This window comes from Trachemys scripta, chromosome 1 (assembly GCF_013100865.1).
Source record: "Trachemys scripta elegans isolate TJP31775 chromosome 1, CAS_Tse_1.0, whole genome shotgun sequence".
NCBI classification, from domain to species: Eukaryota; Metazoa; Chordata; order Testudines; family Emydidae; genus Trachemys; species Trachemys scripta.
In genome coordinates this window covers 131920565-131943493 of record NC_048298.1, presented here as the reverse complement: position 1 = coordinate 131943493, position 22929 = coordinate 131920565, and the positions used below count along the sequence as shown (strand labels likewise).

General features: G+C 46.0%; 2 protein-coding genes across 5 annotated transcripts in view; one reads left to right on the top strand and one right to left on the bottom strand.

The window, feature by feature from the left end:
* Positions 1-671: 671 nt before the first annotated feature.
* LOC117870837 (C-type lectin domain family 4 member E-like) lies at positions 672-12828 on the top strand. Its single transcript, XM_034758224.1, has 6 exons — positions 672-879; positions 2579-2677; positions 9665-9763; positions 10460-10611; positions 10859-10986; positions 11304-12828. The coding sequence occupies exons 1-6, from the start codon at positions 843-845 to the stop codon at positions 11449-11451; spliced, it is 663 nt and encodes a 220-aa protein (XP_034614115.1). The 5' UTR covers positions 672-842; the 3' UTR covers positions 11452-12828.
* A 791-nt stretch (positions 12829-13619) lies between these two features.
* Positions 13620-22929, bottom strand: part of LOC117884742 (zinc finger protein 239-like) — an 11161-nt gene continuing 1851 nt past the window's right edge. Inside the window, exons 2-3 of one of the 4 annotated variants that reach the window (XM_034785447.1) lie at positions 21965-22078; positions 13620-18234 (exon numbers count right to left, since the gene is read on the bottom strand). In XM_034785447.1, coding sequence (XP_034641338.1) covers positions 17129-18234; positions 21965-22043 — 1185 coding nt within the window. In that variant the 5' untranslated portion in view covers positions 22044-22078 and the 3' untranslated portion in view covers positions 13620-17128. Of the gene's footprint in view, positions 18238-21964; positions 22079-22929 lie in introns of all 4 variants that reach the window. The other 3 variants (XM_034785436.1, XM_034785456.1, XM_034785467.1) reach the window with 3 other exon arrangements.

Here is a 22929-nt window from a genome sequence, read left to right as displayed (position 1 = left end):
TGCAGATACAGTCCTGTTGTCCTTCAGATCAACCAGATTGTGTAGAAAACCTCTGGCTAATTGAGAATTGCTGAAGTTGTAACAAGCCAAGTTAACTGTATATAAATAGTTTGTTTTTACATAGTTTTGACTGATGTTGAATAAGTTGGAAAAGGGGAGATGTGAGGATATGTCCCTGTAAGGGCTGTACTAGGCTAAGCTGAATTGATCCATTAGGGAGAGCTGCAAGCACTTCTGAGGCAACCACCTAAGCGGTAACACCGGACTCTAAGTTGCAGAGCTGAATCTATAATAATAAATAATATATTCTGATCTTCCTGAAGTTCTGACTGAGTCTCCGTACACAGCACCCACAAACACTTCCTTCCATCCCCGTATCAAACTGGCTTAATCCATAGCATGTGAGATCTGACAGGCTAAAGATTCCCCCTCCCATCCCACAGACACAGGGCAAACCCTGCAGATAGAGGGTTAATGTTACAATGTTACATGTTGCAAAACTTCAGGAATATTTTCGAAATAAAATATTTCAGCGATGGGGGATAGTTCCTCTTTTCCATCTTCATTTTCTTCACTTTTTATGTATGTATACTTCTGGTTTGAAATGAGCCATCACAAGACCGTGTGAAAAATTCCCCTTCCCTCTACTCCCTTCTGTGGGGTATTTATCTCCAGGCTCTGGCTCTCAGCCTCGCCATCTCATCAGACATCATTACGGCTCCTCATTTGTGTTTGACCAGCTCAGAATACAATTTGTTCTTCAATAGAACAGCCCCTTGTGCTGGTGGCTACGTGTATTCCCTGGAGTCACCGGTGGAGACAGTGAGGTTCTGGGAGAGGCCATGAGCCCAACAGGGAAATCCAACCCAGGAACTGCAGGTGAGAATGGGGATTTAATCTCACTCTGTAGGGCGGGATGGGTTGAAATAAGGATTTGGGAAGGCAATGGAGAGGGAGTGATAGCGGAGATAAGTTCTGGAGAAAGACCATACAGAAATGGGGGAACAATGGCTGGAAAGGATGAGACAGAGGGATAAAGAGAATGGAGCCAGGGAGTGACAGGGCTGGAGAATGGCCCAAAGGAATTGGGGAGGGATAATGAAGTTATGAGAGAAAAGCAATGACCTTCTGTCCATTTCAATGACCCCACAGAAACAATGTCCAAGAAGGGGTGTCAGTTGAACCAGTTGAAACACATTTGGATGATTTCAACCGTAAACATTTCCTCCCATTTCTACAATCTTACTGCTCATTATAATGCCAACCTCTGACCTTACTAGATGCTTTGAAGACCCGTCATGATTTTTTCACTGTAAACAACCCAATTTGTAGCATTTGTATTTGTCTCCAACTTTGACTGACATATATAAACAATTGTATATAATGGGCTCAGCTGGACTTTCATTCCTTCGGGCACCTTAGAACACCGACCTGGGAGTAACAGGCCAGGAAGAGAGAGACATGGGTTACATATACACCGCAAATGAAGGGGTAATTGTAGCACATGTAGACATGCCTGTGTGGACAATTGCAGCAGAGATGCAGCAGCATGGACCCCAGCAGAGGCTAGCAATGCAAGTAGCCACCCAGGGTGCCCAGTGGGCTTGTACTGGGATGGCTAGCCTGTGCTGAAGCCTACGCCACCCCATCCCCACTACCACTGTTACCTGCCCCAGCTAGAGTAAAGCTAGCACAGGTATGCCTCACCCACGCTGCAGTCACACCTCCATTTGCGATGTAGATAGATACCTAGGAGGAAATATCCACACTTTGAGATAGGAGTGTGAGTCCCAGCTCAAGGAGACATATCCACACTAGCTTTGTTTGAGCGAGTGCCCTAAAAATAGATGACCTGGAGCAGGGCCAGCAGCAAGTGGGGCTAGCTGCCATAAGTGCGTGCTCATCAGATATGCTAGGTATGTCATCAGGCCCTCCCGCTGCACATGCCACCATGGCTACAGTCTACTTTTAGCACACTAGCTTGATCAAAGCTAGTGCAGGTATGTCTCCTCAAGCTGGGAATCACACCCCTAGCTCAAAGTGGAGCCAGATCCCTAAAGAGTAAGGAAAGATGGGTGGGGAGAGGAGAGAGAAAGGAGTACAGAGGATTAACAAAAGGGAAGTAGAGAAGATAAGGATGGAAAGGTGGGATAAACAGGGAGAGGTGGACAGAGGTGGAGGAAGAGAATGCAATGAGAGAAAGGAGGAGAGGCTGGGGAGATGGAAGGAGAGAGATATATGGGGAGATGTTATGAGGAGAAAAGGAGGTGCTGGGGGACCAAGCAATGGGCAAGAGAAGGAATAAAGGGGAAAGAGGAGGGGAGACGAGTCTTGCAGGTAGAGAGAAAAAAGAGAAAGAGAAGAGTTGGGGAACCCTGCACTAATCCCAGCTCCTGTATCTGAGCCACTTAATTACAGGCTTCTGGGTCCAGGTGTAATTCTAGGAAAATTCCTTACCTCTGTCTCAGGACACTGTGTTGGAATCAGGAAAACAGGGGTTACTGGGCCTCCTGGGCTCTCCTGAAATTTTATCTTTGGGAAGGGTGTGTGATTCCTGCTTTTACCTTATGTATTTCAGCCCCCACAGAAGAGAGGAAACTCCGCCCCTGGCTGAGCCTCTGGGTCACTCTTGTTTGTGCTCTTGTCCTCAAGGCCTGTGTCATCTATGGCTGCATGGGTGGGTTTTGAATTCTGTTTATTTGTCTGCATTGGAAAGAAAAAGTAAATGTATAAAACAAGAATGGATTTCATTGCTCTCTTTGGGGTCTGTCCCTCCTGCTTCTTTCCTTTTTCCCATCTTACAAAAATAAAAAGGATCTCGAGTAAGATAGTGGCTGGTAAATATAGAATCAGTAAAATAAAAGGCTTGTAAACTCAAGCTGTGGAACTGCCTGCTGCAGGGAATCAACCAAGTCTGGTGCAGTTGCTGGATATAAAAAGGGCAGCATAATTAAGAGAAAGGTAATAAACTCTCAGGCATTAGGGGATAAATTATCTCTGTAGGGGTCAGGAAGAACCACCGCCCCCCAACCCCAAAGTGGGACAGGTAACTAGATATGGTGATATATTATTTTCATTTGAGGCATCTGATACCAACCTCTGCAAGAAGCCTGATGCTGAGCTAGATGGAACAATAGTCTGTTCCTCTACAGTTAATCCACTGCCCCATCCCCCTGATGCTGAGCTAGATGGAACAATAGTCTGTTCCTCTACAGTTAATCCACTGCCCCATCCCCCACTCTGCCTATTGACACAGAGAGAAAAGTTTCCCCTCCTGAGTCACCAGCACCTATGTTTCTGGGTGGTTTCCATCGCAAGTGTGATGAAGCACATTATAATTTATGTGCGGTGTGGGAGACAAACATAGTTTTTATTTTTTTGGTTGGGTATAGTAAAGATATATATATATATATATATTATTATTATTAATTGTATAGAGGGAGAGCGTGCATTAGGACACAGGGTTGTGTTTTTTGGGGGCAGGTTTTTTAATAGGTAAATAATTACAGCAAGCATTTATATTTTTTGTTATAGACAATAGTAAGCAATAGCTGCATTTTGTTTATACATTGGTTATTTTGATATTTTGTTTTTTTTTTATTTATGTAGACTTTTAGTCTACATTTTATATTGTTTGCATATTATTTACATAAGGTTGCAACAACTTTTTACACAGTTTTTTTATTTGCTTTATATAATTTTTGCTTTTATAAATTTCGCATTATTAGGATTATAGTTAGCCTGATTTTTGCAAACAAACTGTCATGCATTGCAATTCCCTTTTTGTTAGTTTTTTTTTTTTTTGCTTTTACACCTGTCACAGGATCTCCCCCTGCCTTCACTCACCCCTGCTGGAGGTGGGAATCTTTACAGTCTTGGCAGGAGACTGAATGCCCCCCAGGCTCCAGAGGAAAGGCAGCTGTGTGTGTGGGAGGTTTCATTATTTTTCTGTCACTGTTATTGGGCCTTTCCCTCCTGCTGTCTCAGCCACAGCAGCATGGGCTGAGCAGCCATGCAGCCAGGCCAGGCTCTCATACGGGGAGCTGGGCACAGTGGAGCTGTAGGTCATGGTGCTGCAGGGTGTGGTGTGAGTCACTCAGGAGGATACACCTCCCTCACTGTCTGCCCCTGAAGTGCCAGGGGTTGTTGGAGGTGACACTTTTTGTATAATATGTAAAACTTAACGCTGCTCCTTTGTGGAAATTAAAGAGCGGGCAATGTATTTCACATCATTTGTCCTCACTGAGGACATCATTATTTACCCCTCCCCAAGGTACTGGACCCCTTCAGTTCCTAGTTCAATAGGAATAGACGGTGCTCAACATATTAGAGGATATCATCATACATCTGTGCAGAGTTCAACTAGCCCAATTTCAAGTTACCTGAGTACAAAAGCCTCAACTTTTTTTCAAAAATGGGATGTATGTTTTTTCTGCTTACCTAACACCAGGACAGCTCGGCTAATTCCAACCTAACATCACATTTGTGTTATAGCTAAGCATGAGAAAGTTCTACTTTAACCACTTAACTGCTGCTTCTTCATCAGGTCACTCAAGGTATTTATAAAGCTGCTCCACCCTCTACATGCTCCTCCCAGTTCCCTGAGTGTTGGGGATTTAAGGGTAGCCTGGTTGATATACCCCTCTATAAAAGTCAGAGCAAATTTATATGTTCTCTCTATCCAAAGAGGTGTATTCTGGGATTAATATAGCAGGACTGTTGTGGAAGGAGTCAACAGATGGGGCTGTTATTCACAGTTTTACAAGTTCTTTTTTTGTCATGTAATCATTGTTCAGCTTTTGAAGAAATTATTTTCACAGAGTTTAAGGCCAGAAGGGATCAGCTAGTCTGACTTTCTGAATATCCCAGGCCATCGAATTTCACTCCGTTATCCTGATATTGAGACAAATTACTTGTGTTTGACTAAATCCTATCTCCTAGAAAAGCATCCAGATCATGACATCAAGAGATGGAGAATCCACCTCTTTCCTTGGTTGTTTGTGCCAATGGATAATCACCCTCTCTTAAAAACAGTGCCTTATTTCTAACTTAAATTTGCCCAGCTTTAATTTACAATCACTGGTTCTTGTTCTGCCTTTCTCCACTAGGTTAAAGAGCCCTTTAGTACCTGGTATTTTCTTTCTGTGAAGATACTTAGACCGTATAATCAAGTCACCTTCTTTTTGATAAGCTAAACAGATTGAGCTCCTAAAGTCTCTCTGTAAGGCTTCTTTTCCACTTTGAATAATTTTTATGGCTGCGCTCTGCAACCTCTTCAATTGATCAACATCCTTTATAAAATGTGGGACAAAAGAACTCGATGCAATATCCCCGTATTGGTCTTGCCAATGCTGTATATGTGGCATATTGGAAACTGTGTTAAAATTACAAGCCATCATTTAAATGTGGAAGGGATTTCCTGGACCCAGAGCCATCCCTTGGGTATGGCAAATCGGGACGACTGCTCAGGGCACTGCACTTTGGGGGGGGCCCTGCGCTTCAGTGTGTGTGTATCATGCGGGGAGTGCTAGGCCGGCCCAGGAAGGGTGGGGTTAGGGGTGCCTGGGGGGCCAGGCCAGCCCAGGGGGTGGGATTAGGGGCTAGGGGGGCCAAGCCGGCCCAGGAGAGTTAGTGGGGGGCCTGGCACCAGCAGCAGGAGTTGGGCCTGCATTCACCGGTGGGAAGCGCACATTGTATTTCCTTTTCTTGCTCGCCCGCCATCACACTGGCTGCCAGTATCCTAGCATACTGCCGGCATACCCCAGTGTCAGGCTGACCCCATCCATTGCCCATCCACCCCGGACCCCTCCCTTTTCCGGGCCCCCTCGCCCCTAGCACAAGTGATACCCTGTGACTCTCAATTGTCCCTCGCCCCCCAGCACAGGCGTTCCCTCCCCACACCAGATTTAACCTGTAGAAAAAATGTTAAGGGGGGCCCATACAGGCTGATTTGTCCAGGGCCCCGCACCTCCCTAGGGACGACCCTGCCTGGACCTATTTGCAGGCTGGGGGAGCATGTGATTTGGGTCCTTTGTGGCTTTCTGCAAAAGAGCCAGTCTGCGGTGCGGTGTGGTGAGTTTTACCTTTCTGCCTTCAGTCTGGTCTGTCTCTGTGTTTGGTTGTTGTGTGGCCCTATCATTATTTACCAGTCAGACAATCCTTGTGTCACCTGCAAATTTTATCACAGGTTCCTTTATATTTACTTCCAGATCATTGATTAAAATGTTGAATAGCATCAGGCCTAGTACTGCTCCCTGTGAAACTCCACTAGAAATATCCCCATTCAATGATGATTCCCCACTGACAACTTCTTTTTGAGATCTGCCAGTTAGCCAGTTCTTAATTAATTTAACATGTGTTTTATTGATGTAGCACAGTGCATGTTGTTTAATTAGCATGTCATGTAGGACTAAAAAGCTTTACAAAGCCCTAAATATATTATATCTACACAGTTACTTTTATCTGCCAAACTTATTTAACCAAAAATAAAATCAGATTTATTTGACAAGACCTACTTTCCACAAAACCATGTTCATTGGCATTCATTCTATTATTTTCCTTAATTCTTTATTAGATGACGCCCATATCAATATTTCTAATATTTTTTCAGGGATCTATGTCAGGCTAACTGGCCCATAGTTACCCAGATGATACCACCTGCCCTTTTTGCATTGAATTGAATTGCACACCAGCACTCTTCCAGTCTTCTGGAATTTCCTTGGAATTCCAAGATTTACTAAAAATTAACACCGGTGGGTCAGAGAACTCCTCCGCCACCTCTTATAGGACTTTTTGGTGCATGTTGTCTGGGCCTTCTGATTTAAAAATGTTAATCCCTAGTAGCGGTTGTTTAACATTCTCCTTAGTTACTCATGAGCTGGAAAGTACATAATATTCATGTGATATTAATACATCATCCTGCTTCTTTCCAATGCAGAACCAAAATATGTATTGAATATTTCTGCCTTTTCTGGAGAATTATTAACAGTTTTACCATCTACACATAGTAATGGGCCTATACCTTTCTTAGGAATTCCTTTGTTCCTGATATACTTAAAAAACAAGTTTGCAGGTCACCCTGAGTGTCTGTGTGCAATGCAGCCACCCCGGGTTCAGCAGCTCTGACCCCAGCAGACTTTCTACAGCCTCATAGCCCCACTCTAACTTCCACCAGCCTTGATTACTACTTGCAGGGTGACCCTAACACACCCCCATCCCGAATTTTTCCCAAACCTGTGTGCCCTGAAGTACCTAGCTCTCTCTTGGATAACTCAGGAAAATAATAAGGGCTGTTTGCTCCTTTAAAGAGAGAAAGGTACATTACAGCTTATTAACTTAACTGGGATAAATACAGCCTTCCCTTCAAACGCAACACAGAGTTGGTTTATAATAAAAATAAAACCAATTTATTCACAATAAGACATAAGTTAAATGATGCTAAGCAAAAGGAAGAAAGTTAGAAAAGATCCCAAGTAAATAAAAATGAAAACACATATCTAAATCCTAAAACTTAATCTAGCAAGGTACAATCTTCACCTAAGCAGGTATCTCACCTATATTCAGTTCCCAGAGACTTCAAACCCACCCCCTTTGGTTGAAGGATCCACTTTTCTTGGCTGGCAAGAGGCCCAGACCCTTGTGTCTGTCCAGTGATCAATGCCAAAGATTACTTCTGTCCTGGCTTATATCTTCCAAAGTTCAACTACCTTGTTTCAAGAAGCAGGAAGACCTTTTGCTGTACTTCCCTTCTTGTGGACTTCCCATTCCCCTGCTGATTTTCTGTGTAAATGGGGATTCCATTATTTTAGGTCACACTTTGCTTAATTTCACTGGGGACAGGTATAACTATGAAATTCCATCCTGTCTGGGAGAGACCTATTTCTTCCTCCGTTTGGAAATGCACTTTAAAGCATAAAATCAATGAGTATTCATAATCCCTTATGTTCTGCTAATACAGACATTGCACATTGATATTAATCACTAGTGTGTCATAGACTTTCATAAAAGATCTCAATCAATAGACTTTCATAATATAGTAATATTGTACCCAATCAGTTGATACATTGCTTATCATTTGAGGTTCAAACCCATTGTCTTTATAGCTCAGATAATGTTTCTCTTCCCTGCTTGTTAGCTTGCTAGCTTTGTTTACCTAATATGTAAATAGACCTTCATTGTCTCTGCCTGATGACCAGGCTGGTCAGAGAAGCAAACCCATTCCTTTGTCTAGGGCAGACCTGTTTACTAAATCCCCATGACATGCCTGGTTTATATACATTTTAGATATAATTCCAGCCTATCTATTCATAACTTTTAATACACAGCATGTACTTACATCATGCAAGACTATTAATGATCAGTGAATTATTAGTTTTCCAATGATATATTACGTGACACCTATTAGACACAGATTATGACATCAGTGAACTGGGGTACACTGAACTGCTCAGGCCAGCTGAAACTTACTACCTGTTACCAATGACCCTCTTGCCCTCTGGCATTGGGATGCTGTGAGTGTCACACCCATCCCCCATCTTTCTTACTCACTTGATCTTTCTAAACAGGTGATAACTACTAGTTTTAACATTCCAGTCATGTGAAGTCTCCCACCAGGTTTCAGTAGTGCCAATTATATCAAATTTCTTCTCATCAGTGAGATTTTCCAGATCCTCTTGTACATTATCCCTGGCACTGGTACATATACAATTGGGGGGGAAAAAAACACTTCTCTTCACATTCTTTGCCATCTCAGTTCAATAAGTTCCCAACACCTTGACTTTAAGTTATACGTTTAAACATTTGTACTGTTTTTGCTCCCTCCAAATCCTCCCCCATGTGTTGTTAGTTTTACACCCTCCCGGCTGCCCCAGCTAGTCTCCAACCCAGAAGATTAGCCCCTCCACCACCTGTGAGATGCAGGCCATCCTGTTCATACAGCCCCTTCTCTCCTTGGAATTTGTCCAATGTTTCACAACACCCAAAGCTTCATTTTCACACCGGTCTCATAGCCAGTGGCTCACCTCCAGTATGCTCTGCCTTCCCATGCTTGTGGAACTGATGGGATCTGTACCAGGGTTAGTTCTGGGATGCAGGTTCTTTTGGGGGCACTGTAGCAAACAGCAAGAGTTTTCTCTCTGCCTTAATTTGTGCAACTAGACTTAATTCCTGGGGCAGAGCTGTTTCGTGGGACGTGATGTTGGTGTTTGTCCTGGGAGCTCTGGAAGAGGCAATTGCCTGGGAGTAGTGTACATCTGTAAATAGGCTAAGAAAATACCCATATTCAACAACACTGAAGGCCCCAACATCTGCTACTGCTCAGCAAGGGGTGACAATGTTAATGAGCTGTTTCCTGGTCACACCCACCTTGACCCACCCCATGTGAGTCAAACACTTCTCTTGCCTTGTTGACCAAGAAAGATTGGCTTGCACCAGTCAGTCAGTAGAATTGGTTCCCACCACCAACAGAGAGATGAAGGAAGCTGAGCTGTCCTATTCTTCTCCTATGGGAGATTGGTTTTGTATGTATGAAAATAAAGGAAACCCATGTAGGAGCAACCACACTGTGACAGTTCTTGGCCAGGAGATGGAGAAGAAATCAGGTTGTATGTGGGGGCGAGAGGAGGGAAATATTGTATCCGTTCTCTTTTTTTCTTTCCTTTACCAGTCACTCTCCTCATGGGAAATCCAAGCTGTGAAGTGCGCAAGGCCCTGCCCCAGGGTTCCGCAGAGTGGCATTGTGTCGTGGGGAGAGATGAAGGGAAAGGTCAGTGACACCAAAAGAGGGAGAGGAAATCATCCCTGTGTCAGCATTCTGGGCTAGTGGCCTGGTTTACACCCAGGTCTGGACTGACAGCAGTGACAGTGGGCTGGAGGGGTTCACCCCTGAGGAGATAATGAGGAGAAAATGAAGTCTGTACAGAGGGTCTAAGTGAAGGCCAAGGAGAGAAATAGCAGTGTTCTTCAAGCACAGGCGGGGTGTGAACAAGTAGGATGGGGAGGGGTTAATTGAGAATGGTCAGAAATAGAAGGTATAACAGGAGAAAAAGACCAATTCAGGTTGAGGATGAGGAAATATTCTCTAACCCTAACATTTCCAAACCCATTAGACTATGGTTGTCTTCCCAAGCGAAGGGATGGAATCTGTATTAACTGAGTCATTTTTGGCTTTGGCCAGATGAGAATTTAAAGGTACGAGGTTAGAACATGTCAGCTAACATGTTAGTCTACCTTGCCTTGTCTACACTGGGCTTACTGACCGTGTTAGCTAACATCTTCTAATAATACATCTTCCATCTTAGTCTAAACAAAGCTGTACAGCTGGGAGAGGTCAAACCCTTCAGAATAAACTGGAGGGAACAATTCAACATTGTCCACAGACAATGACAAAGATGTCCCTAGTAGGGATTTTCCATCTCTAATTATTATGATTCCTTCTCCTTGGATTTCTCTTCCCTCACAGGGCGAGTCTGGACGTGCTGCCCCTTGGGCTGGGAGCCCTTTCAGACCAGCTGCTACTACTTCTCTAAAGATATCATGAACTGGGATGACAGTGAGAGGAACTGTACAGGGATGGGCTCCCACCTGGTGGTGGTCAACACGGGAACTGAGCAGGTATCTTGCTGGGGGTCGGACTCTATTGGGAATTCAGTGCCCAGCCCCAGAAGAGACCCTCACACACGCACACACACACCTGTTCTTGAATTTGAGTGGGTAGTTCTGGCTCCATGGACACTCAGTCCTGGGCTTCCTTAGCCATCAACACCTCCAGCACCAGACTCACACTCCCCAGAGATTCCTGCCTGCTACTGTCTGCTCAGTAACTGCATCTAGTGAAATTTAAATTAATTTTTTTATCCAGGATTTCATTTCCAATTATGTAAAAAGAACAGTTATTGGCATCCAAGTGGAGAATTACTATATTGGTCTGGCACTGGAGAAAGGCCAGTGGTGCTGGGTGGATCGGACTCCATATAACAAGACGGCAGTGTGAGTACTTTTTGGGATAAAGGCTGTTTACCACCCTCCTCTTAGTCCAACAGATTCACATACAGTATAGTGGATATGTGTGTGTCTCAGAGAGAGATCTCTGTCACCTACTGGAGCTAAATGTTTCTGGTCCAGCAAAGGGAAGGTTTCTTAGGGCATCATGATGAGAGCTACAAATCCATTTTAGGGAAGAAGGGGAATCTCTCTGGAGGATTAATAGGTTATCATTTCCACCACTCTTCCATCACCAGCTACAACTCTTTCCCCTGGGTCACTCATAAAGATACGTCTGACACATCAGCTTCTCTGTCTTACAGGTTCTGGATACCTGGGGAACCAAATAACCTCATTGTGGAGAAATGTGTTGCTGTAGATACATCCCAAAAGAAGAACAGGAATTGGAATAACTTCCCTTGTATCGCACCATTTCATCGAATTTGTGAAACTGTGGCAACAAATATTTGATTGAAAAAAACCCACTATGGATGTGAAATTAGAGAGCGAGCCCATCCCTCACCATGGGCAGCTCACAGAGAGATCAGACTGGAGGGTTTGTATCATTGTGAGTCCAGGACTGTATAATATGCAGGAAGGTGGAGGTGGAATGAACTCACCACAAAAAAATTTTTGAAAAAAAAATTCTGATAATGACTAAAGTGGAAAAACACCAAACTTCAGCCAAGCTCTGCTTATGATATCATAAAACTCCCTGTGACATCACCCAACGAGTCCAGTAGAGAAGGTGGGTTGGGAACGGGAGGGCCAGTGGATTTGCCTTAAAGTGTTGAAGGGAGAGTTGCTATTCACTGTATTAATTCAGCCAATGTTGCTAAATGTAATAACTTCCCTTGGGCCCAATACATCAGTCCCCAAGAATATGTGTGCTGTGAATGGGAGTGTCTCATCATGTCCACGTTGCTCTGGTGACTGTTGGGTGCAATAAGAGATTCAGCTTTCAGGAAAAAGATGCAGAAGTAAAGGTCTAAATCTCACAGCTCTTTGTTGTTCCAATCTCACTGGAAACATGTGTCTGTGCTTCCAGCTGGGACTGTTTAGAAGGCCACACAGTTCATTATCCCTGATCCAAATTTAACTTATTTTGTGATGGAGCAGAACAATTTATGCCCCAGAGAAAGGACAGGTGTTCAATCAAGAGACTGAACCTAGACCAAATCTCCTAGAAATGGAAAGGATCTATAAGCCCAGTTCTTTCCCACTGCCCAGGAGCTAGTGCTGGATTGTTCCCAGTCGTGCATTCTCCACATCATTGTCTAATCCTAGTATTGAATGGCAGGAGCAATGGCACTTCCACTACTTCCTCTGAGGGATTATATCTCCCAGCTGGCCTGGGAACAGTTGGTAATCCCCAAGGAGGAGCTGGAACCTGTTGTGGAGGAAAGGGAGGTCACGTCCTCCTTACTCTCCATGCTTCCGCCATGACCCTCACCAGGAAAAGCGGCATAAAGGAAAAAGAAGAAGAAGGGACACCGTTTCTGCATATAGTCTGTAAAGATTTTGGGAGCATTGAAGATAAAAGGGGCTAGATATGTTATTCCTGGGAGAATTCTGTGCCACTGCATGCACGCAAATTTCATGGGCCGTGTATACTTTTAATTTTTTGCAGAAAATAGCTTCTGCTTAAAAGTTGCTGCAGTTCTGCCTTTAGCCCACCAGAGGGCGCTGTGGCACTAGAACAGAGCAGCAGTTCCCAGCAGAAAATAACTTCTGATGTTCCGCCTTTTGCCCACCAGAGGGCACTGTGTCATAGAACACAGCAGCCGCTCCTGGCCATCCCCAGCTATGACAGGAAAGAGAAAGAGCCTGCCTTCTTCACAGCACCTGTTGGGCCAGGTCAGGAGACAGCGGCTATGGGGAGACAGACAGCGTGCAGCTGGTGGGGGGTCAGATAGGGGTTCATAAGGACTAGTGGGGGAGGACAGACTGGGGCAGGGGCTGAATGGGAGTGGAGGCGCAAGGCCACATGGGCAGAGGGGGAGGGGGTACACAGCTACAGGGGGAAGGCTGAAAGGAGGCACAGAGACACATGGGGACAGGGGGTGCAGGGACACATGCAGATGAGGGGAGGGAGCTGGCTGAAGGGGTGGCGGGCCACATGGAGACGGGGTGACTGAGTGGGGACACAGAGACACATGGGGACAGGAGATGGGGGGATGCAGGGCCACATAGGGATGGGGGGAGTGGGTGTCTGAGTGGGAGTGGAGGAACACATGGGGACCAGGGGTTCAAGGACACATGGGGAGTTGTCTAATTCAAAAGCAGAGGGGATAAGAGTTGGATCTAGCACAGTGAGGTGGAAGGCAGAAGGAATAGACTGGGAAAAGTGAGTACCGTCCATCCTGTGCACTGAATGAGGCAGAAGTCCTGTGGAAAAAAACTGTATGTGAGCATATAATTTAATTCATTCACACAAGGGGGCTGAATTAAAATTGCACAGGCAACCTTAATTCTGGCATTTTTAAGTTTTGAGTGGTTTATGTTGCAATCTTAATAATGTTCTTTTAATGTATTTTTGTGTGTGTCATATAGAAACAAATTAGAGGCCCTGGAGAAACTTCCCACTGCTAAACACCTATTGCAGTTTTGAAGTAAAAAGCATAATGCAACCCATGGGAAACAATGCTTTTACTTTATTGCATAACTTTAAGTGTTGCAAAGAACAGTATTTTACATCAACAATCAAGTGCAGTTTTGAAAAGAGGAATCTACCTTCATAGTTAAGTATAGAGGTGCAAGCATGCACAGATTGTATAGGTACAAGCAATTATGTACAAAACCAACAACATGGAACTATATAAATGAGTTGCTTTATACTTTTCAGTGTTCTCGGGATCAGCAAGCTCTGAGGGAATGCTGATGCCAATGCAGGATCTCCAGACTTCAATTAATAATATTAAGATTCTATTTATCTTAAACAGTAACAAATGAGCATTTAGAAATGTTACAAACTCTATAGCCCCCTCCTATTATCAGTTTACCATGAATTATACCTGCACCAAATGTGGCTACATGCTTAGGATTTACTAACCACACATCTTTGTGCAGACACACCCAGGCTGCACACACTTTGGGTTGTGGTCCACAGCATCTCTGCTCAGTGTCACCACTGGCTCCATTTCCAATAGCATCCAATAGTGTCAAGACTGCCTCTGCTTCCCCTTTTTATAGCTTGCTAAAGAATAATGTACCATGTCCCACATCTACCAGGGAAATTATGGACCTGATTTTGTACCTTGTGTAACCACTTATCCCTGTGCTGAGTGTAAAACCCAGCCAAGTGAGAATGGTAACATTTTACACCCACTCTAAACAGATGTAAATGATGACACGAGGTACAAGGTAGTGGAGAATCAGGCCATATATTCCTTTTGTTCCATGTGAAGGGCATTACTAGGAGATCATTATACAGGGATTCCTTGGGTATTGCTGCACAATGTCTTTTACTACAAAGTTATTCAGTGGCACATGGTCTAGCTCTGCCATTGTTGCTACTTTATTTTCTCAACTAGAGACGGTACTGGGTGCTTTGGAGAGTGCCTGTCAATATAGCCCTGCACAGATACAAATCTATATCCATGGATGCGGATATCTGCGGATATAAATCGGTATCCGTGGAACCGCAGGGCTTTCCCGGGAACCGCAGCAATGAAAGGAGCAGAACGTGGGGCCGCCGTTCCCAGGAACCAGCCTCCCATGCCGACAGCCTCTCTGGCACAGCTGTACCACCCCCATCCCCGCCCACTGGGGCAGACAGCTGTCCCTGGGCACACTTGTGTGTTCAAGTGGGCAGATGCCCCCAGACAGGAGACGCAGACAGCTGAGTGGAAGGGATGGGGGCAGGGCGTGTATCTGCGCAGGGCTCTAGCCATGCCCAGGGGGCCCGGTCAATTTGCAGCGGCTGGAACTCTAGTCCTGCCTTCTGCTCCTCTTCTCTCCCCCTCCCCACTCCTCCTCTTCCCTCTGAGGCCCCATCTCCAGCCCAGCGGGAAGCCTGTGGAAGGGTGGTGACCAATTCCCCCCGCCTCCAGGCAGCGCTGGCTGAGCGCTGCTTGCCCAAGCCCACGCTGAGCTGGCCTGAGCGCCCCCCCCCCCTGCCCAGTGCAGCGTGGCACACAACTGAGGGCCCCCGTCCCTGCCCCATGCAGCGCGGCACTGGATCAAGGCCGCACGGCACTGGATCAAGGCCCCTGAGGACATCCCCCTATGTGGCATGTAACTGCTCTGAGCCTCTTCTTCCTTTCCCTCACCCCTGCATGGCACGGAGCTCGCCCAAGCCCCTCTCCCTCCACGCAGAGCTGGCCCTCCTCCCTTCCTCCCCCATGCAGGGCTGGCCCAGGCCCCACTGCTCAGACCCCTGCCAAGCCCTATCACTCACCCCACTGAGCCCCACTTTTCACACACACACCCAAGCTCCTTTGTGGCAAAACTGAGCATTTGTACTGTTTGCTCTTGCCAGCTGGTGATCAGTTGACAAGAGCAAATAGGCCAAATACCCAGTTTTGCCCAAAACGTCAGAACGTCTGGGGCAAAAAGGGGACGTATGGTCACCCTAGGCCAGGGATCCCCAAACTTTTTCAGTTAGGTGCCCCCTTACCTGGTCTATGCCCCCTCCTGCCCCCCAGGAGCCAGGGCCAGGAGCTGGGCTGGGGCCCACAGTCAGGGGCTGTGAGTGGGGGTGCAGCTGGGAGCAGAGCCACAGCTGCGGCTGGGGGCAGGGAGCCTGGGCAGCTCTGGGGAGCCCCGGACCCTGCACCTGACTTGGGGGCCAAGATCACGAGGTGCCCAAGATCAGCCCCCAGCCCTTGTCCCTTCCCCCCAGGGTGCACTGCCCCAGGCTCCCCACAGTGTCCCAGGCTCCCTGGGCAGCTCTTACCATGGCCCGGCTTCTGGCCAGGCCAGGGAGTGGGGCCTTGGGGGGAAGGGGAGGAGCAGGGGGCGTGGCTCCATGGTGGTGGGGGTTCGACAAACGGTCTTTGTGCCCAGGCCCCAATATATCTTAATCCACCTCTGCTGCTCATTAGCATTGCTGAATGCATATTTGTTACTATCAGGAAGACTGGGTGTGAGAGGGGGAAGACTGTGTATTTAGAGTTGGGATCGCATGCAGTGGCCACAACAGCTCCTCATATTCTGCTGAGTACCTGAGGACTTTCTGGCCTCTTTATGGAACGCATGTCTAGTATAGAATTAAATACCTGACAGTGGCCCCAGTTTATGGACTTCACACAATCCCATTACCTCACTAGTGGCCTGTACTTCATGTGAACACTGCAGTGTTTGTCTTCTCCCCGAAGGATCCAAGCACTAGATACTGTTTTCTCCCAACCCAGTTTGACCACCTTGGTATGTTGATGTCCACTCCATAGCGCGTGAGAAAGCTACAGTAAGTCACTGCTTTGTAGTAGTTCTGCACATGTGAAGCCAATATACCCTAGCTGTGTGTATTTATCGACATCTGCCCTAGAAGGTATATTATATATTACATGGAAGCTGTAGATAAAGATAGTCTCTGGAAACAGCCCTGAGCAATATTACCTTCCCACTTACTTCTGTCTGGCTCTGACCCTCCCTGTCATTTTCCTCCACCTACCCCTCTCTTCAGATCCCAACTGTTCAACAAAGGGCTTCCCCAGTAGCAGAATGAAACTGGCATGATCCTGATCAGTTTCACTCTGCAGTAGGTGGAGCAAAAGCAACAAAACAGAACAGATCCTTCTCTGCAACATTGTCCAGTTGATAAATCTCTTAAAGGTGGAGGAAGATATCCCTAATCCCACCCTGAATTGAACCTCCTGGAGTAGGCCACTATCCAGGAGGGAGACAGCCAGCAAAGCTTTCTGTGTGGAGTGTATTCTCTGGTGCTGGTAGGTCCGTGAAGCTGTCCCCATAGCTCCGAGGGCAGGGATTCTCAAACTGGGGGTCGTGACCCCTCAGGGGGTCACGAGATTATTACATGGGGGGTCATGAGCTGTCACCCTCCATCCCCAAACCCCACTTCACCTCCAGAATTTATAATAGAATTAAATATTTTAAAAATGTTTTTAATTTAGGGGGGGGGAGGTTCGCACTCAGATGCTTGCTGTGTGAAAGGGGTCACCAATACAAAAGTTTGAGAACCCCTGTCCTAGGGTGTCTCTCCAGAGTGGATTCTCTGGTGTATAATAAGGTTAGTGAGCTGACTGAAGCCCCTCCCACAGTCAGTGCACGGATGAGGTTTCTTTATCATGTGGATTGTCAGGTGCTGATTCAGATTGGAGCTCCGGCAGAAGCTCTTTCCACACTCAGTGCATCTGTAGGGCTTCTCCCCCGTATGGATCCTCTGGTGCTGGATGAGTGTGGAGCTCTGGCAGAAACATTTCCCGCACTCAGTGCAATGGTAGGGTCGCTCCCCGGTGTGGGTCCTCTGGTGCTCAGTGAGTGAGGAACTCTGGCTGAAGCATTTCCCACAGGCGGGGCACTGGTAGGGCCTCTCCCCGGTGTGGATCCGCTGGTGTTTGATCAGGTCCGAGCTCTGCAGGAAGCGGCTCCTGCATTCTGAGCACTGATAGGGTTTCTCTCCCGTGTGGCTCCTCTGGTGCTGCACCAGGGCCGAACTGCTCCGGAAGCTTTTCAGGCAGTCAGCACATTGATAGGGTCTCTCCCCCATGTGCGTGGTCTGGTGCTGGCTCAGGTTGGAGCTCCGCCCAAAGCTCTTCCCGCACACAGCACACCGGTACGGTGTCTCTCCTGTGTGCACTCGCTGGTGAGCGATCAGGTCCGAGCTCTGGCGGAAGCTCTTCCCACACTCTGTGCATTTATAGGGCTTCTCCTGCAGGTGGGTTCGCTGATGTCTTGTAAGTGTCGAGCGCAGGCTGAAGGTTTTTCCACACTCAGGGCACTCATAAGGTCTCTGGCCTGTGTGGGTCCTCTGGTGCTGAATGAGGTTTGATCTCCGACTAAAGCTCTTCCCACAGTCAGGACATTTATGAGGTTTCTCTCCAGTGTGAGGCCTCTGCTGGGCAATGATGTCTTTGAGTTTCCTGAAACCTCTCTCTCGGGGAGGAGATTCACCCCATTTCTTTCCTGGAAGATTTCTCTCCTGATTTTCTGTCCCCCACTCATCCTCACAGTCATCTTCCCAGTCAGGGCTCTGAGAATCTTTCCCTTTGGATTTTTCTGACAATGCTACACTTAGTTCCTCTGTCTGAAGAGGTGGATTCTCCTCCTCGTTTTCACTCATGATCCCATCACCTGCTGGAATAAAGAGAGAATCGAGACATGGTTCATCCCTGTGTCTGGGGGAAAGGGTACCTCAGCCAAGAGAATTGCAAAGAGTTTGTCACAAATCTGAAAACTTTACAGCCTGATCCTAAGCCCATCAAAGTCAAAAGCAGTCTTTCCAATCACGTCAATGAGTGCTGAATCAGACCCTTTGATAAGATCATAAAACAGGAGAAAAAAAAATCACCTGAGCTTTTTATCACAATCTGGACCAATTCGTCCTTCTGGACTGACACCAATCTGTTGTGAACGGACCCAACTGCTGGATCCCACATGCTTCTATACCCCCGGGTCTGGGTAGTGACTAATCACCGTTCCCAGCTGCCGTGCCTGCCATCCTTCCAAGGGATGTGGGGCTCTGCAGGCAGCTGTCTTAAACCCCAAACCAGGCCAAGCCCTTAGTTGCTTAGAGTGCGTCTGCACTGGAGTGGCACAGCTATGGCACTGCAGCTCTGCCACTGTACTGCCATAGTGTAGTTGCTTCCTACATTGACTGAAAGACTTTTCCCATCAAAGTAGGTAATCAACCTCTCCAAAGGCAGCAGCTAGGGTGACGAATAAGTCTTCTGTCTAGCTGCCTTACAGAGGGGTTAAGTTGACCTAGCTATGTTGCACAGGGCACAACATTTTTCACAGCCCTGAGTGATGTTGCTATGTCAACCTAATTTTTAGGTGTCGGTCAGGCCTGACATGTGCCCTCAGAGCCTCATCTAGGTGTGGGCACCGAGCTGCTCAGTTAAGCCCCTTACAGGTTTAGCGAAGGCATTTCTTAACCACAGCCACTTTTACTCTTAAGAGAGCACTGGAGAGTTATAGATCTTTGCAAAATAACAAACAGTCCTGCAATGCTTCCACCTCACTCTCTTACTCTGATCTCACCCCACAAATCCAGGGTCTGGTCAATGTTTCAGGCTAGGCAGACCCTCCTGCCTTGTCCTTGCTCTCTAGCCTAGAGGCTTCTGACATGTGGTGGTGGTTGGTCCCCTTGCTCAGAGAAGCCCTCCCCCCTTAAATACAGCCTCTGTCTCTTTTTGCCCATGTGCTCCAACTGGGAAATTCCAGTCAAGTTTCTGTGGAGAGTCCACTATCCCCTTGCAGTGGGCCAGTAGTTGAGAGACAACCAAAGTCGATGGCCCATGATTGCTCTATGGTAGGGTGACCAGACAGCAAGTGTGAAAAATCAGGACGGGGGTGGGGGGTAATAGGAGCCTATATAAGAAAAAGACCCAAAAATCGGGACTGTCCCTATAAAATCGGGACATCTGGTCACCCTACTCTATGGTGGCTTCTCAGCCATAGACTATGTCTACATTACACAGCCTATGCCAGCCCCTAGTGTAGCTGCAGCATATGCTGACAGAAGGAGATTTTCTGCCAGTGTAGGAACAGTATCCCCCTGAATGATGTTAGCTATATTGACAGAAGCCCTCTTCTGATAGCACTGCTTTGTCTATACTGGCGGTTTTGTCAGCCTAGCTATGTCAGCTAGGGTGTGTGTTTTTTTCACACCGCTGACATAGCTTTGCTAGCATAAGTTTCAAGTGTAGATAAAGCCATTGTCATTCAACTAGGTGTCAAACCCTAATACAAAATGGATGTTCTAATCCAAAGTGAAGGTCACAATGAAGGTTACAATCAAGATGGAGGTTGAAACACAAAATGGAGTTCACAGTTGGGTACAGACATATCCCACTCTGTCACACCTTTCCCCAGAACATCCCCAGAAGCTGGCCCAGCACTATGGAACTCACAGCCATAGAAGAAAGTAATGATTATGTCCCTTATCACCTTCAGAACTCAATGCAACACTTGTGAACAGGATAGTTTCTGCTATAGTACACTGGTTAGGTGGGGGAATGCTAGCAGTCTGTCAGGACTGATGTTAAACCATAATTGGCATCTGCTTTCCAGTTACTCTAACACAGTGGCTCTCAACCTTTCCAGACGACTGTACCCCTTTCAGGAGTCTGATTTGTCTTCTGTATCCCTATGTTTCACCTCGCTTAACAACTACTTGCTTACAAAATAAGACCTAAAAATACAAAAGTGTCACAGCACACTATTACTGAAAAATTGCTTACTTTCTCATTTTTACCACATAATTATAAAATACATCAATTGGAATGTAAATATTGTACTTACTTTTCAGTGTATAATATATAGAGCTGTATAAACAAATCATAGTCTGTATGAAATTTTAGTTTTTATTGAGTTTGGTAGTGCTTTTTATGTAGCCTGTTGTAAAACTAGGCAAATATCCAGATGAGTTGATGTACCCCCTGGAAGACCTCTGCATACCTCCAGGGGTATGCATGTCCCTGGTTGAGAGCCTCTGCTTTAACTGCTGGCTACAATACTGAGATTAGGGCTGATCGAAAAACAAAAATTCCACCCCACAGGAAATCATGATCTTTCGATATTTGTCCCGAACTGGAACAAAAAGCAGAAATATTGAAATTTTTTGCAGAACAAAAAGTTCAGAAAAATTTCAGTTCCGAAATGTCTAAACATTTCTTTTCTATATTTTTCACTGAAACATTTTGACAGTTCTGAATCAACATGTTTTGGTTTGGTTTGTTGAACCAAATGGAAATGTTTCCTTTCAGCTCGCTTCCATATTGAACTGTGTCTGCTTGAGAGCTGCTGTGGTACTTCAGATGAGTTGTAGTTCATCCCCATGTAGCATAACCCATTCTCCTCTATGTGACAAGATTCCTGGCTGGCCTACATGTTTCACAACTGCAATGCATCATGAAAATTGACATGCAGACATGATGCACTCGAGTGGTTCTACCAGAGGGGAGACTGTGGTGCATCATGGGAGATGCGATCCAGCCAGGGAGCCTGGCCCACAGAAGAGAATGGCAGCATCAGACACCTGAACTACAACTTCCATGAAGCAATGCAGCAGCTCTGGAGAACACAGATTAATGTTAAAGTGGCCCACAATACAACAGTTTGATTCACTGTCTCTCAGGGAGAAATGTATTACCTATGCCCATAGGAGAACCTCTCATGTTGGCACAGGTAGTGTCTACACTGAAGCACTACAGCAGTGACAATGTCATGTTTAAATGTAGACAAGCCCTGTCACTAAAATCACCCTGACAAACATCACAGCTCTAGGATGGAATGGACTAAATAAATGCACATTATTATTATTCATGTTCTTTATCACTGCTGAAGATCTTTTGGACTGTAAACTCCCTGCAATAGGGTCTGTCTTCATCACCCAGCACAACTTCAGCTCTAATCCTGACTGAGGCCTTTGGGCTGTACCATAATATAAATTAATAATAACAATATTAATCAGCAGAACAGATCACAGATGAGTATTCCTGCCTATAACTGGCCATGGAGAAGCCTAAGATTTAGACATAAAAATAGCAAAAAGCTAGCACACTGGTAAACAAATTCAAATGTTTATATTTGGATTGACCCAACACAAAACAAAGTATCTTATTTTGATTTGTCTGATAAAAAATTGAAAAATATTTGCAAAATCAAAATTTCCCTTGGAAAATGTTGATTTTGTGCAAACTGCATTTTTTGTTGAAAAAACATTTTGATGGAAGATTCCTAACCGGGTCTATAGATGAGACAAGACAGAAACAGGCAAACTCACAACAGTTTTGTTGGAATCCCAACATTTATATTTCACCCACTGATGTTTCCTGGGTTGCTCTGACTTATTCCTCACCTGGATGGGCACGTCTTGGGATCTCCCTGTCTATGGAGGCATGAAGATTGGGGACACATGGCTCTTTCCCTCGTTCCATCTAAGAGATTGCAGCAATTTGGGGGACTGGCAACCCTGCGTCCAGGGAAATAAAACAGGTGGCAACTGAATTACTAAATGCTTGAATACCTGTTACAAATAAAATGTGAGGATTTGAAACTCAGCCCTTTTCTTTGCTGGAGGAGAGGGTCCTGCACGGAGGCAGAAGCAGGATCCAGGGAGTGCAAAGGTGAGCTTTAAGCCACTTTTGCATACATACTCCTCCCTTGCCCACTGTGCAGACAGACCCAGGAACTGGCCCAAAGAGAACAAGAGAAGCATACTGGTCACAGTCTCTAAATAATGTGCTTCCCCAGATAATTAATTGAATGTGTGGGGATCCAGTGGGGAGTGCTAGATTTAAAAGAATGTTATACTGGAAGGTGTTAATGGCTACCATTAATGGCTGTCTTTTATTCCACTGATCAATCACAGACCTAATTAAAGTCGGTAAGTGGGTAATCACCCTTCTTCAGGGCTAAAGGAAAAGAGCAATTAAGTCCCTACTTACTACGTCTCATAACACAAGAACTACGGGTCACCAAATGAAATTAATAGGCAGGAGGTTTAAATCAAATAAAAGGAAGTGATAACTGGAGGCAATAGAAGCTACTTCCCAAGGCAATCTGCTGCATGGCAAAGCTTGAACAGGGTTAAACTGTGTAGTCTGATGGATTTCCCTTGGACTGATTGCAAATGCAGGATCTAGAGCAGTGGTTTTCAAACTTTTTTTCTGGTGACCCAGTTGAAGAAAATGGTTAATTCCCAGCTCTGTTGGATCATGAGTATGAGGGGTTTGGGGTGTGGGAGGGGCTCAGGGCTGGGGCAGAAGGTTGGGGTGCGGGAGGGGGTCAGGGCTCTGGACTGGGAGTGCAGGCTATGGGGTG

Excerpts from the sequence above, each read along its gene's own strand:
- LOC117870837 (XM_034758224.1), top strand. The coding sequence starts at position 843 with ATGAGCCCAACAGGGAAATCCAACCCAGGAACTGCAG. Across the intron at positions 880-2,578 it reads ATCCAACCCAGGAACTGCAG|CCCCCACAGAAGAGAGGAAA; the intron begins GTGAGAATGGGG and ends TATGTATTTCAG. Across the intron at positions 2,678-9,664 it reads TGTCATCTATGGCTGCATGG|TCACTCTCCTCATGGGAAAT; the intron begins GTGGGTTTTGAA and ends TTCCTTTACCAG.